Here is a 19,512-nt window from a genome sequence, read left to right as displayed (position 1 = left end):
GACACAGTAACAACCAACACAGACTGACACAGTAACAACACAGACTGACACAGTAACAACACAGACTGACACAGTAACAACCAACACAGACTGACACAGTAACAACCAACACAGACTGACACAGTAACAACCAACACAGACTGACACAGTAACAACCAACACAGACTGACACAGTAACAACCAACACAGACTGACACAGTAACAACCAACACAGACTGACACAGTAACAACCAACACAGACTGACACAGTAACAACCAACACAGACTGACACAGTAACAACCAACACAGACTGACACAGTAACAACCAACACAGACTGACACAGTAACAACCAACACAGACTGACATAGTAACAACCAGCACAGACTGACACAGTAACAACCAACACAGACTGACACAGTAACAACCAACACAGACTGACACAGTAACAACCAACACAGACTGACACAGTAACAACCAACACAGACTGACACAGTAACAACCAACACAGACTGACACAGTAACAACCAACACAGACTGACACAGTAACAACCAACACAGACTGACACAGTAACAACCAACACAGACTGACACAGTAACAACCAACACAGACTGACACAGTAACAACCAACACAGACTGACACAGTAACAACCAACACAGACTGACACAGTAACAACCAACACAGACTGACATAGTAACAACCAGCACAGACTGACACAGTAACAACCAACACAGACTGACACAGTAACAACCAACACAGACTGACACAGTAACAACCAACACAGACTGACATAGTAACAACCAGCACAGACTGACACAGTAACAACCAACACAGACTGACACAGTAACAACCAACACAGACTGACACAGTAACAACCAACACAGACTGACACAGTAACAACCAACACAGATTGACACAGTAACAACCAACACAGACTGACACAGTAACAACCAACACAGACTGACACAGTAACAACCAACACAGACTGACACAGTAACAACCAACACAGACTGACACAGTAACAACCAACACAGACTGACACAGTAACAACCAACACAGACTGACACAGTAACAACCAACACAGACTGACACAGTAACAACCAACACAGATTGACACAGTAACAACCAACACAGACTGACACAGTAACAACCAACACAGACTGACACAGTAACAACCAACACAGACTGACACAGTAACAACCAACACAGACTGACACAGTAACAACCAACACAGACTGACACAGCAACAACCAACACAGACTGACACAGTAACAACCAACACAGACTGACACAGTAACAACCAACACAGACTGACACAGTAACAACCAACACAGACTGACACAGTGACAACCAACACAGATTGACACAGTAACAACCAACACAGACTGACACAGTAACAACCAACACAGACTGACACAGTAACAACCAACACAGACTGACACAGTAACAACCAACACAGACTGACACAGTAACAACCAACACAGACTGACACAGTGACAACCAACAAAGACTGACACAGTAACAACCAGCACAGACTGACACAGTAACAACCAACACAGACTGACACAGTGACAACCAACACAGACTGACACAGTGACAACCAACACAGACTGGCAGAGTAACAACCAGCACAGACTGACACAGTGACAACCAACACAGACTGACACAGTGACAACCAACACAGACTGACATAGTAACAACCAACACAGACTGACACAGTAACAACCAACACAGACTGACACAGTAACAACCAACATAGACTGACACAGTAACAACCAACACAGACTGACACAGTAACAACCAACACAGACTGACACAGTAACAACCAACACAGACTGACACAGCAACAACCAACACAGACTGACACAGTAACAACCAACACAGACTGACACAGTAACAACCAACACAGACTGACATAGTAACAACCAACACAGACTGACACAGTAACAACCAACACAGACTGACATAGTAACAACCAACACAGACTGACACAGTAACAACCAACACAGACTGACACAGTAACAACCAACACAGACTGACATAGTAACAACCAACACAGACTGACACAGTAACAACCAACACAGACTGACACAGTAACAACCAGTACAGACTGACACAGTAACAACCAACACAGACTGACACAGTAACAACCAGTACAGACTGACATAGTAACAACCAACACAGACTGACACAGTAACAACCAACACAGACTGACACAGTAACAACCAACACAGACTGACACAGTAACAACCAACACAGACTGACACAGTAACAACCAACACAGACTGACACAGTGACAACCAACACAGACTGACATAGTAACAACCAACACAGACTGACACAGTAACAACCAACACAGCCTGACACAGTGACAACCAACACAGACTGACATAGTAACAACCAACACAGACTGACAGAGTAACAACCAACACAGACTGACACAGTAACAACCAACACAGCCTGACACAGTGACAACCAACACAGACTGACACAGTAACAACCAACACAGACTGACACAGTAACAACCAACACAGACTGACACAGCAACAACCAACACAGACTGACACAGTAACAACCAACACAGACTGACACAGTAACAACCAACACAGACTGACATAGTAACAACCAACACAGACTGACACAGTAACAACCAACACAGACTGACATAGTAACAACCAACACAGACTGACACAGTAACAACCAACACAGACTGACACAGTAACAACCAACACAGACTGACATAGTAACAACCAACACAGACTGACACAGTAACAACCAACACAGACTGACACAGTAACAACCAGTACAGACTGACACAGTAACAACCAACACAGACTGACACAGTAACAACCAGTACAGACTGACATAGTAACAACCAACACAGACTGACACAGTAACAACCAACACAGACTGACACAGTAACAACCAACACAGACTGACACAGTAACAACCAACACAGACTGACACAGTAACAACCAACACAGACTGACACAGTAACAACCAACACAGACTGACACAGTAACAACCAGCACAGACTGACACAGTAACAACCAACACAGACTGACACAGTAACAACCAACACAGACTGACACAGTAACAACCAGCACAGACTGACACAGTAACAACCAACACAGACTGACACAGTAACAACCAACACAGACTGACACAGTAACAACCAACACAGACTGACACAGTAACAACCAACACAGACTGACATAGTAACAACCAACACAGATTGACACAGTAACAACCAGCACAGACTGACACTGTAACAACCAACAAAGACTGACACAGTAACAACCAACACAGACTGACACAGTAACAACCAACACAGACTGACACAGTAACAACCAGCACAGACTGACACAGTAACAACCAACACAGACTGACACAGTAACAACCAACACAGACTGACACAGTAACAACCAACACAGACTGACACAGTAACAACCAACACAGACTGACACAGTAACAACCAACACAGACTGACACAGTAACAACCAACACAGACTGACACAGTAACAACCAACACAGACTGACACAGTAACAACCAACACAGACTGACACAGTAACAACCAACACAGACTGACACAGTAACAACCAACACAGACTGACACAGTAACAACCAACACAGACTGACACAGTAACAACCAACACAGATTGACACAGTAACAACCAACACAGACTGACACAGTAACAACCAACACAGACTGACACAGTAACAACCAACACAGACTGACACAGTAACAACCAACACAGACTGACACAGTAACAACCAACACAGACTGACACAGTAACAACCAACACAGACTGACACAGTAACAACCAGCACAGACTGACACAGTAACAACCAACACAGACTGACACAGTAACAACCAACACAGACTGACACAGTAACAACCAACACAGACTGACACAGTAACAACCAACACAGACTGACACAGTAACAACCAACACAGACTGACACAGTAACAACCAACACAGACTGACACAGTAACAACCAACACAGACTGACACAGTAACAACCAACACAGACTGACATAGTAACAACCAACACAGACTGACACAGTAACAACCAACACAGACTGACATAGTAACAACCAACACAGACTGACACAGTAACAACCAACACAGACTGACACAGTAACAACCAACACAGACTGACACAGTAACAACCAACACAGACTGACACAGTAACAACCAACACAGACTGACACAGTAACAACCAACACAGACTGACACAGTAACAACCAACACAGACTGACACAGTAACAACCAACACAGACTGACACAGTAACAACCAGCACAGACTGACACAGTAACAACCAACACAGACTGACACAGTAACAACCAACACAGACTGACACAGTAACAACCAACACAGACTGACACAGTAACAACCAACACAGACTGACACAGTAACAACCAACACAGACTGACATAGTAACAACCAACACAGACTGACACAGTAACAACCAACACAGACTGACACAGTAACAACCAACACAGACTGACACAGTAACAACCAACACAGACTGACACAGTAACAACCAACACAGACTGACACAGTAACCAACACAGACTGACACAGTAACAACACAGACTGACACAGTAACAACCAACACAGACTGACATAGTAACAACCAACACAGACTGACACAGTAACAACCAACACAGACTGACACAGTAACAACCAACACAGACTGACACAGTAACAACCAACACAGACTGACACAGTAACAACCAACACAGACTGACACAGTAACAACCAACACAGACTGACACAGTAACAACCAACACAGACTGACACAGTAACAACCAACACAGACTGACACAGTAACAACCAACACAGACTGACACAGTAACAACCAACACAGACTGACACAGTAACAACCAGCACAGACTGACACAGTAACAACCAACACAGACTGACACAGTAACAACCAACACAGACTGACACAGTAACAACCAACACAGACTGACACAGTAACAACCAACACTGACTGACACAGTAACAACCAACACAGACTGACACAGTAACAACCAACACAGACTGACACAGTAACAACCAACACAGACTGACACAGTAACAACCAACACAGACTGACACAGTAACAACCAACACAGACTGACACAGTAACAACCAACACAGACTGACACAGTAACAACCAACACAGACTGACACAGTAACAACCAACACAGACTGACATAGTAACAACCAACACAGACTGACACAGTAACAACCAACACAGACTGACACAGTAACAACCAACACAGACTGACACAGTAACAACCAACACAGACTGACACAGTAACAACCAGCACAGACTGACACAGTAACAACCAACACAGACTGACACAGTAACAACCAACACAGACTGACACAGTAACAACCAACACAGACTGACACAGTAACAACCAACACAGATTGACACAGTAACAACCAACACAGACTGACACAGTAACAACCAACACAGACTGACACAGTAACAACCAACACAGACTGACACAGTAACAACCAACACAGACTGACACAGTAACAACCAACACAGACTGACACAGTAACAACCAACACAGACTGACACAGTAACAACCAACACAGACTGACACAGTAACAACCAACACAGACTGACACAGTAACAACCAACACAGACTGACACAGTAACAACCAACACAGACTGACACAGTAACAACCAACACAGACTGACACAGTAACAACCAACACAGACTGACACAGTAACAACCAACACAGACTGACACAGTAACAACCAACACAGACTGACACAGTAACAACCAACACAGACTGACACAGTGACAACCAACACAGACTGACACAGTAACAACCAACACAGACTGACACAGTAACAACCAACACAGATTGACACAGTAACAACCAACACAGACTGACACAGTAACAACCAACACAGACTGACACAGTAACAACCAACACAGACTGACACAGTAACAACCAACACAGACTGACACAGTAACAACCAACACAGACTGACACAGTAACAACCAACACAGACTGACACAGTAACAACCAACACAGACTGACACAGTAACAACCAACACAGACTGACACAGTAACAACCAACACAGACTGACACAGTAACAACCAACACAGACTGACACAGTAACAACCAACACAGACTGACACAGTAACAACCAACACAGACTGACACAGTAACAACCAACACAGACTGACACAGTAACAACCAACACAGACTGACACAGTAACAACCAACACAGACTGACACAGTAACAACCAACACAGACTGACACAGTAACAACCAACACAGACTGACACAGTAACAACCAACACAGACTGACACAGTAACAACCAACACAGACTGACACAGTAACAACCAACACAGACTGACACAGTAACAACCAACACAGACTGACACAGTAACAACCAACACAGACTGACATAGTAACAACCAACACAGACTGACACAGTAACAACCAACACAGACTGACACAGTAACAACCAACACAGACTGACACAGTAACAACCAACACAGACTGACACAGTAACAACCAACACAGACTGACACAGTAACAACCAACACAGACTGACACAGTAACAACCAACACAGACTGACACAGTAACAACCAACACAGACTGACACAGTAACAACCAACACAGACTGACACAGTAACAACCAACACAGACTGACACAGTAACAACCAACACAGACTGACACAGTAACAACCAACACAGACTGACATAGTAACAACCAACACAGACTGACACAGTAACAACCAACACAGACTGACACAGTAACAACCAACACAGACTGACACAGTAACAACCAACACAGACTGACACAGTAACAACCAACACAGACTGACACAGTAACAACCAACACAGACTGACACAGTAACAACCAACACAGACTGACACAGTAACAACCAACACAGACTGACACAGTAACAACCAACACAGACTGACACAGTAACAACCAACACAGACTGACACAGTAACAACCAACACAGACTGACACAGTAACAACCAACACAGACTGACACAGTAACAACCAACACAGACTGACACAGTAACAACCAACACAGACTGACACAGTAACAACCAACACAGACTGACACAGTAACAACCAACACAGACTGACACAGTAACAACCAACACAGACTGACACAGTAACAACCAACACAGACTGACACAGTAACAACCAACACAGACTGACACAGTAACAACCAACACAGACTGACACAGTAACAACCAACACAGACTGACACAGTAACAACCAACACAGACTGACACAGTAACAACCAGCACAGACTGACACAGTAACAACCAACACAGACTGACACAGTAACAACCAACATAGACTGACACAGTAACAACCAACACAGACTGACACAGTAACAACCAACACAGACTGACACAGTAACAACCAACACAGACTGACACAGTAACAACCAACACAGACTGACACAGTAACAACCAACACAGACTGACACAGTAACAACCAACACAGACTGACACAGTAACAACCAACACAGACTGACACAGTAACAACCAACACAGACTGACACAGTAACAACCAACACAGACTGACACAGTAACAACCAGCACAGACTGACACAGTAACAACCAACACAGACTGACACAGTAACAACCAACACAGACTGACACAGTAACAACCAACACAGACTGACATAGTAACAACCAACACAGACTGACACAGTAACAACCAACACAGACTGACACAGTAACAACCAACACAGACTGACACAGTAACAACCAACACAGACTGACACAGTAACAACCAGCACAGACTGACACAGTAACAACCAGCACAGACTGACACAGTAACAACCAACACAGACTGACACAGTAACAACCAACACAGACTGACACAGTAACAACCAACACAGACTGACACAGTAACAACCAACACAGACTGACACAGTAACAACCAACACAGACTGACACAGTAACAACCAACACAGACTGACACAGTAACAACCAACACAGACTGACACAGTAACAACCAACACAGACTGACACAGTAACAACCAACACAGACTGACACAGTAACAACCAACACAGACTGACACAGTAACAACCAGCACAGACTGACACAGTAACAACCAACACAGACTGACACAGTAACAACCAACACAGACTGACACAGTAACAACCAACACAGACTGACACAGTAACAACCAACACAGACTGACACAGTAACAACCAACAAAGACTGACACAGTAACAACCAACACAGACTGACACAGTAACAACCAACACAGACTGACACAGTAACAACCAACACAGACTGACATAGTAACAACCAACACAGACTGACACAGTAACAACCAACAAAGACTGACACAGTAACAACCAGCACAGACTGACACAGTAACAACCAACACAGACTGACACAGTAACAACCAACACAGACTGACACAGTAACAACCAACACAGACTGACACAGTAACAACCAACACAGACTGACACAGTAACAACCAGCACAGACTGACACAGTAACAACCAGCACAGACTGACACAGTAACAACCAACAAAGACTGACACAGTAACAACCAACACAGACTGACACAGTAACAACCAGCACAGACTGACACAGTAACAACCAGCACAGACTGACACAGTGACAACCAACAAAGACTGACACAGTAACAACCAACACAGACTGACACAGTAACAACCAACACAGACTGACACAGTAACAACCAACACAGACTGACACAGTAACAACCAACACAGACTGACACAGTAACAACCAACACAGACTGACACAGTAACAACCAACACAGACTGACACAGTAACAACCAACACAGACTGACACAGTGACAACCAACACAGACTGACACAGTAACAACCAGCACAGACTGACACAGTAACAACCAACACAGACTGACACAGTAACAACCAACACAGACTGACACAGTAACAACCAACACAGACTGACACAGTAACAACCAACACAGACTGACACAGTAACAACCAACACAGACTGACACAGTAACAACCAACACAGACTGACACAGTAACAACCAACACAGACTGACACAGTAACAACCAACACAGACTGACACAGTAACAACCAACACAGACTGACACAGTAACAACCAACACAGACTGACACAGTAACAACCAACACAGACTGACATAGTAACAACCAACACAGACTGACACAGTAACAACCAACACAGACTGACATAGTAACAACCAACACAGACTGACACAGTAACAACCAACACAGACTGACACAGTAACAACCAGCACAGACTGACACAGTAACAACCAACACAGACTGACATAGTAACAACCAACACAGACTGACACAGTAACAACCAACACAGACTGACACAGTAACAACCAACACAGACTGACACAGTAACAACCAACACAGACTGACACAGTAACAACCAACACAGACTGACACAGTAACAACCAACACAGACTGACATAGTAACAACCAACACAGACTGACACAGTAACAACCAACACAGACTGACACAGTAACAACCAACACAGATTGACACAGTAACAACCAACACAGACTGACACAGTAACAACCAACACAGACTGACACAGTAACAACCAACACAGACTGACACAGTAACAACAAACACAGACTGACACAGTAACAACCAACACAGACTGACACAGTAACAACCAACACAGACTGACACAGTAACAACCAACACAGACTGACACAGTAACAACCAACACAGACTGACACAGTAACAACCAACACAGACTGACACAGTAACAACCAACACAGACTGACACAGTAACAACCAACACAGACTGACATAGTAACAACCAACACAGACTGACACAGTGACAACCAACACAGACTGACACAGTAACAACCAACACAGACAGACATAGTAACAACCAACACAGACTGACACAGTAACAACCAACACAGACTGACACAATAACAACCAACACAGACTGACACAGTAACAACCAGTACAGACTGACACAGTAACAACCAACACAGACTGACACAGTAACAACCAACACAGACTGACACAGTAACAACCAACACAGACTGACACAGTAACAACCAGCAGACTGACACAGTAACAACCAGTACAGACTGACACAGTAACAACCAACACAGACTGACACAGTAACAACCAACACAGACTGACACAGTAACAACCAACACAGACTGACACAGTAACAACCAACACAGACTGACACAGTAACAACCAGCACAGACTGACACAGTAACAACCAACACAGACTGACATAGTAACAACCAACACAGACTGACACAGTAACAACCAACACAGACTGACACAGTAACAACCAACACAGACTGACACAGTAACAACCAACACAGACTGACACAGTAACAACCAACACAGACTGACACAGTAACAACCAACACAGATTGACACAGTAACAACCAACACAGACTGACACAGTAACAACCAACACAGATTGACACAGTAACAACCAACACAGACTGACACAGTAACAACCAACACAGACTGACACAGTAACAACCAACACAGACTGACACAGTAACAACCAACACAGACTGACACAGTAACAACCAACACAGACTGACATAGTAACAACCAGCACAGACTGACACAGTAACAACCAGCACAGACTGACATAGTAACAACCAACACAGACTGACACAGTAACAACCAACACAGACTGACACAGTAACAACCAACACAGACTGACACAGTAACAACCAACACAGACTGACATAGTAACAACCAACACAGACTGACACAGTAACAACCAACACAGATTGACACAGTAACAACCAACACAGACTGACATAGTAACAACCAACACAGATTGACACAGTAACAACCAACACAGACTGACACAGTAACAACCAACACAGACTGACACAGTAACAACCAACACAGACTGACACAGTAACAACCAACACAGACTGACACAGTAACAACCAACACAGACTGACACAGTAACAACCAACACAGACTGACACAGTAACAACCAACATAGACTGACACAGTAACAACCAACACAGACTGACACAGTAACAACCAACACAGACTGACATAGTAACAACCAACACAGCCTGACACAGTGACAACCAACACAGACTGACACAGTAACAACCAACACAGACTGACATAGTAACAACCAACACAGACTGACACAGTAACAACAAACACAGACTGACACAGTAACAACCAACACAGACTGACACAGTAACAACCAGTACAGACTGACACAGTAACAACCAACACAGACTGACACAGTGACAACCAGCACAGACTGACACAGTAACAACCAACACAGACTGACACAGTAACAACCAGTACAGACTGACACAGTAACAACCAGTACAGACTGACACAGTAACAACCAACACAGACTGACACAGTAACAACCAACACAGACTGACACAGTAACAACCAACACAGACTGACACAGTAACAACCAACACAGACTGACACAGTAACAACCAGCACAGACTGACACAGTAACAACCAACACAGACTGACATAGTAACAACCAACACAGACTGACACAGTAACAACCAACACAGACTGACATAGTAACAACCAACACAGACTGACATAGTAACAACCAGCACAGACTGACACAGTAACAACCAACACAGACTGACACAGTAACAACCAACACAGACTGACACAGTAACAACCAGTACAGACTGACACAGTAACAACCAGCACAGACTGACACAGTAACAACCAACACAGACTGACACAGTAACGACCAACACAGACTGACACAGTAACAACCAACACAGACTGACACAGTAACAACCAACACAGATTGACACAGTAACAACCAACACAGACTGACACAGTAACAACCAACACAGATTGACACAGTAACAACCAACACAGACTGACATAGTAACAACCAACACAGACTGACACAGTAACAACCAACACAGACTGACACAGTAACAACCAACACAGACTGACACAGTAACAACCAACACAGACTGACACAGTAACAACCCACACAGACTGACACAGTAACAACCAACACAGACTGACATGGTAACAACCAACACAGACTGACATAGTAACAACCAACACAGACTGACATGGTAACAACCAACACAGACTGACATAGTAACAACCAACACAGACTGACACAGTAACAACCAACACAGACTGACACAGTAACAACCAACGCAGACTGACACAGTAACAACCAACACAGACTGACACAGTAACAACCAACACAGACTGACACAGTAACAACCAACACAGACTGACACAGTAACAATCAACACAGACTGACACAGTAACAACCAACACAGACTGACACAGTAACAACCAACACAGACTGACACAGTAACAACCAACACAGACTGACACAGTAACAACCAACACAGACAGACACAGTAACAACCAACACAGACTGACACAGTAACAACCAACACAGACTGACACAGTAACAACCAACACAGACTGACACAGTAACAACCCACACAGACTGACACAGTAACAACCAACACAGACTGACACAGTAACAACCAACACAGACTGACACAGTAACAACCAGCACAGACTGACACAGTAACAACCAGCACAGACTGACACAGTAACAACCAACACAGACTGACACAGTAACAACCAACACAGACTGACACAGTAACAACCAGCACAGACTGACACAGTAACAACCAGCACAGACTGACACAGTAACAACCAACACAGACTGACACAGTAACAACCAACACAGACTGACACAGTAACAACCAACACAGACTGACACAGTAACAACCAACACAGACTGACACAGTAACAACCAACACAGACTGACACAGTAACAACCAACACAGACTGACACAGTAACAACCAACACAGACTGACATAGTAACAACCAACACAGACTGACATAGTAACAACCAACACAGCCTGACACAGTAACAACCAACACAGACTGACACAGTAACAACCAACACAGACTGACACAGTAACAACCAGCACAGACTGACACAGTAACAACCCACACAGACTGACATAGTAACAACCAACACAGACTGACACAGTAACAACCAACACAGACTGACACAGTAACAACCAACACAGACTGACACAGTAACAACCAACACAGACTGACATAGTAACAACCAACACAGACTGACACAGTAACAACCAACACAGACTGACACAGTAACAACCAACACAGACTGACACAGTAACAACCAACACAGACTGACACAGTAACAACCAACACAGACTGACACAGTAACAACCAACACAGACTGACACAGTAACAACCAACACAGACTGACACAGTAACAACCAACACAGACTGACACAGTAACAACCAACACAGACTGACACAGTAACAACCAACACAGACTGACACAGTAACAACCAACACAGACTGACACAGTAACAACCAACACAGACTGACACAGTAACAACCAACACAGACTGACACAGTAACAACCAACACAGACTGACACAGTAACAACCAACACAGACTGACACAGTAACAACCAACACAGACTGACATAGTAACAACCAACACAGACTGACACAGTAACAACCAACACAGACTGACATAGTAACAACCAACACAGACTGACATAGTAACAACCAACACAGACTGACACAGTAACAACCAACACAGACTGACACAGTAACAACCAACACAGACTGACACAGTAACAACCAACACAGACTGACACAGTAACAACCAACACAGACTGACACAGTAACAACCAACACAGATTGACACAGTAACAACCAACACAGACTGACACAGTAACAACCAACACAGACTGACACAGTAACAACCAACACAGACTGACATAGTAACAACCAACACAGACTGACACAGTAACAACCAACACAGACTGACACAGTAACAACCAACACAGACTGACACAGTAACAACCAACACAGACTGACACAGTAACAACCAACACAGACTGACATAGTAACAACCAACACAGACTGACACAGTAACAACCAACACAGACTGACATAGTAACAACCAACACAGACTGACATAGTAACAACCAACACAGACTGACACAGTAACAACCAACACAGACTGACACAGTAACAACCAACACAGACTGACACAGTAACAACCAACACAGACTGACACAGTAACAACCAACACAGACTGACACAGTAACAACAAACACAGACTGACACAGTAACAACCAACACAGACTGACATAGTAACAACAAACACAGACTGACACAGTAACAACCAACACAGACTGACATAGTAACAACCAACACAGACTGACACAGTAACAACCAACACAGACTGACACAGTAACAACCAACACAGACTGACATAGTAACAACCAACACAGACTGACACAGTAACAACCAACACAGACTGACACAGTAACAACCAACACAGACTGACATAGTAACAACCAACACAGACTGACACAGTAACAACCAACACAGACTGACACAGTAACAACCAACACAGACTGACACAGTAACAACCAACACAGACTGACACAGTAACAACCAACACAGACTGACACAGTAACAACCAACACAGACTGACACAGTAACAACCAACACAGATTGACACAGTAACAACCAACACAGACTGACACAGTAACAACCAACACAGACTGACACAGTAACAACCAACACAGACTGACACAGTAACAACCAACACAGACTGACACAGTAACAACCAACACAGACTGACACAGTAACAACCAACACAGATTGACACAGTAACAACCAACACAGACTGACACAGTAACAACCAACACAGACTGACACAGTAACAACCAACACAGACTGACACAGTAACAACCAACACAGACTGACACAGTAACAACCAACACAGACTGACATAGTAACAACCAGCACAGACTGACACAGTAACAACCAACACAGACTGACACAGTAACAACCAACACAGACTGACACAGTAACAACCAACACAGACTGACACAGTAACAACCAACACAGACTGACACAGTAACAACCAACACAGACTGACACAGTAACAACCAACACAGACTGACACAGTAACAACCAACACAGACTGACACAGTAACAACCAACACAGACTGACACAGTAACAACCAACACAGACTGACACAGTAACAACCAACACAGACTGACACAATAACAACCAACACAGACTGACACAGTGACAACCAACACAGACTGACACAGTGACAACCAACACAGACTGACACAGTGACAACCAACAAAGACTGACACAGTAACAACCAACACAGACTGACACAGTAACAACCAACACAGACTGACATAGTAACAACCAACACAGACTGACACAGTAACAACCAACACAGACTGACACAGTGACAACCAACAAAGACTGACACAGTAACAACCAACACAGACTGACATAGTAACAACCAACACAGACTGACACAGTGACAACCAACACAGACTGACACAATAACAACCAACACAGACTGACACAGTGACAACCAGCACAGACTGACACAGTAACAACCAACACAGACTGACATAGTAACAACCAACACAGACTGACACAGTAACAACCAACATAGACTGACACAGTAACAACCAACACAGACTGACATAGTAACAACCAACACAGACTGACATAGTAACAACCAACACAGACTGACACAGTAACAACCAACACAGACTGACATAGTAACAACCAACACAGACTGACATAGTAACAACCAACACAGACTGACACAGTAACAACCAACACAGACTGACACAGTAACAACCAACACAGACTGACACAGTAACAACCAACACAGACTGACATAGTAACAACCAACACAGACTGACACAGTAACAACCAACACAGACTGACACAGTAACAACCAACACAGACTGACACAATAACAACCAACACAGACTGACACAATAACAACCAACACAGACTGACACAGTAACAACCAACACAGACTGACACAGTAACAACCAACACAGACTGACACAGTAACAACCAACACAGACTGACACAGTAACAACCAACAAAGTCTCATACAGTAACAACCAACACTGACGCGGTACCTTGGCCCAGATCTTCTTTTCCTGTGCGAGAGAGGAGCAGGCCGTGACGAACCAGGAGTTGCCCAGCTCCCCGGGGTTGAGGTCATCGCACGTCACGCCTTCCACGATCAGCTTAGGCACCTTGCACAGTTCCTGTAATCACACCCGTAATGACAACCCTCCTGATATCACACACCCGTAATGACACCCCTCCTGTTATCACACACCCGTAAAGACAACCCTCCTGATATCACACACCCGTAATGACACCCCTCCTGTTATCTCACCCCCGTAATGACACCCCTCCTGTTATTACACACCCGTAATTACACCCCTCCCGTTATCACCCCCCCCCCTCCCCCCGTAATGACACCCCTCCTGTTACTACACACCCGTTATGAAAACCCACCTGATATCACACACCCGTAATGACACCCCTCGCGTTATCACCCCCCTCCCCCGTAATGACACCCCCCCCCTGTTACCACACACCCGTAATGACAACCCACCTGATATCACACACCCGTAATGACACCCCTCCCGTTATCACCCCCCCCCCCCCCCATAATGACATCCCCCCCTGTTACCACACACCCGTAATGACACCCCTCCTGTTATCACACACCCGTAATAACAACCCACCAGATATCACACACCCGCAATGACACCCCTCCTGTTATCACACACTCGCAATGACACCCCTCCTGTTATCACACACTCGTAATGACACCCCTCCTGTTATCACACACACCCCTCCTGTTATCACAGCCCCGTGATGACACCCTGCCTGTAACCAAACACCCGTAATCACACCCCTCTCATCCACTCTATAGGTATAGTTACCTTGACTCTCATCCACTTTATACCTACAGTTACATTGGGTCTCATCAACTCTATAGATACAGTTACTTTGGGTCTCAACCACTCTATAACTACAGTTACCTTGACTCTCATCCACTCTATAGCTATAGTTACCTTGACTCTCATCCACTCTATAGCTATAGTTACCTTAGTGTCTCATCCACTCTATAGCTATAGTTACCATGACTCTCATCCACTCTATAGCTATAGTTACCTTGGGTCTCATCCACTTCATAGCTACAATTACCTTGACTCTCATCCACTCTATAGCTATAGTTACCTTTGGGTCTCATCCACTCTATAGCTATAGTTACCATGACTCTCATCCACTCTATAGCTATAGTTACCTTAGTGTCTCATCCACTCTATAGCTATAGTTACCATGACTCTCATCCACTCTATAGCTATAGTTACCTTAGGGTCTCATCCACTTTATAGCTATAGTTACCTTAGGGTCTCATCCACTTTATAGCTACAATTACCTTGACTCTCATCCACTCTATAGCTATAGTTACCTTGGTTCTCATCCACTCTATAGCTATAGTTACCTTGGTTCTCATCCACTCTATAGCTATAGTTACCTTGGGTCTCATCCACTCTATAGCTACAATTACCTTGACTTCCATCCACTCTATAGCTATAGTTACCTTGGTTCTCATCCACTCTATAGCTATAGTTACCATGATTCTCATCCACTCTATAGCTAAAGTTACCTTAGGATCTCATCCACTTTATAGCTACAATTACCTTGACTTTCATCCACTTCAGAGCTATACTTTCCTTGGTTCTCATCCACTTTATAGCTATAGTTACTTTAGGTCTCATCCACTTTATAGCTATAGTAACTTTGGGTCTCATCCACTCTATAGCTATAGTTACCTTGGGTCTCACCCACTCTTTAGATACAATTACCTTGGGTTTCACCCACTCTATAGATACGGTTACCTTGGGTCTCATCCACTCTATAGATACAGTTACCTTGGGTCTCACCCACTCTATAGATACAATTACCTTGGGTCTCACCCACTCTTTAGATACAATTACCTTGGGTCTCAACCAACTCTATAGATACAATTACTTTGGGTTTCACCCACTCCATAGATACAATTACCTTGGGTCTCACCCACTCTATAGATACAATTACCTTGGGTATCACCCACTCTATAGATACAATTACCCTGGGTCTCACCCACTCTATAGATACAGTTACCTTGGGTCACACCCACTCTATAGATACAATTACCTTGGGTCTAACCCACTCTATAGATACAATTACCCTGGGTCTCACCCACTCTATAGATACAGTTACCTTGGGTCTCACCCACTCTATAGATACAATTACCCTGGGTCTCACTCACTCTATAGATACAGTTACCTTGGGTCTCACCCACTCTATAGATACAATTACCTTGGGTCTCATCCACTCTATAGATACAACTACCTTGGGTCTCACCCACTCTATAGATACAGTTACCTTGGGTCTCACCCACTCTATAGAAACGGTTACCTTGGGTCTCATCCACTCTATACATACAGTTACCTTGGGTCTCACCCACTCTATAGATACAATTACCTTGGGTCTCACCCACTCTTTAGATACAATTACCTTGGGTCTCACCCACTCTATAGATACAGTTACCTTGGGTCTCACCCACTCTATAGATACAGTTACCTTGGGTCTCACCCACTCTATAGATACAATTACCTTGGGTCTCACCCACTCTATAGATAGTTACCTTGGGTCTCATCCACTCTATAGATACAATTACCTTGGGTCTCACCCACTCTATATATACAATTACCGTGGGTCTCATCCACTCTATAGATACAGTTACCTTGGGTCTCACCCACTCTATATATACAGTTACCTTGGGTCTCACCCACTCTATAGATACAGTTAGCTTGGGTCTCACCCACTCTATAGATACAGTTAGCTTGGGTCTCGCCCACTCTATAGATACAACTACCTTGGGTCTCACCCACTCTATAGATACAGTTACCTTGGGTCTCACCCACTCTATGTATACAATTACCTTGGGTCTCACCCACTCTATAGATACAATTACCTTGGGTCTCACCCACTCTATAGATACAATTACCTTGGGTCTCACCCACTCTATAGATACAGTTACCTTGGGTCTCACCCACTCTATATATACAGTTACCTTGGGTCTCACCCACTCTATGTATACAATTACCTTGTGTCTCACCAACTCTATATATAAAGTTACCTTGGGTCTCATCCACTCTATGCCGGAGTCCACCTTGGTGTAGAAAAGAGACTTGCTGCTAGCGGGGAACTCGAGGTCCTCGAAAAGCTCGCCTTTCTTCAGGCATGACTTCTTGATGGCGCTGTAGTCCTGGCCGCGGAAATTCTTCGGCATCCTGCCTGCACACACACAGTGTAACAACACTGTATTACAACACACCCTACCTGTACACACACAGTGTAACAACAATGTATTACAACACATCCTACCTGCACACACACAGTGTAACAACACATCCTACCTGCACACACACAGTGTAACAACACATCCTACCTGCACACACAGATATTGTAACAACACATCCTACCTGCACACACACAGTGTAACAACACATCCTACCTGCACACACAGATATTGTAACAACACATCCTACGTACCTGTACACACACAGTGTAACAACACACATAAGGCCG

General features: G+C 44.1%; 1 protein-coding gene across 1 annotated transcript in view; it reads right to left on the bottom strand.

The window, feature by feature from the left end:
• The window catches only part of LOC138951250 (calpain-5-like), a 132,648-nt gene that overhangs the window by 71,733 nt on the left and 41,403 nt on the right, over positions 1–19,512 (bottom strand). Inside the window, exons 2-3 of the mRNA XM_070322898.1 lie at positions 19,061–19,218; positions 15,983–16,121 (exon numbers count right to left, since the gene is read on the bottom strand). Coding sequence (XP_070178999.1) covers positions 15,983–16,121; positions 19,061–19,213 — 292 coding nt within the window. The 5' untranslated portion in view covers positions 19,214–19,218. The remainder of the gene's footprint in view (positions 1–15,982; positions 16,122–19,060; positions 19,219–19,512) is intronic.

Source organism: Littorina saxatilis, linkage group LG16 (assembly GCF_037325665.1).
Source record: "Littorina saxatilis isolate snail1 linkage group LG16, US_GU_Lsax_2.0, whole genome shotgun sequence".
In the NCBI taxonomy this organism is placed as follows: domain Eukaryota; kingdom Metazoa; phylum Mollusca; class Gastropoda; order Littorinimorpha; family Littorinidae; genus Littorina; species Littorina saxatilis.
This window is presented reverse-complemented; position numbering and strand designations above follow the sequence as displayed.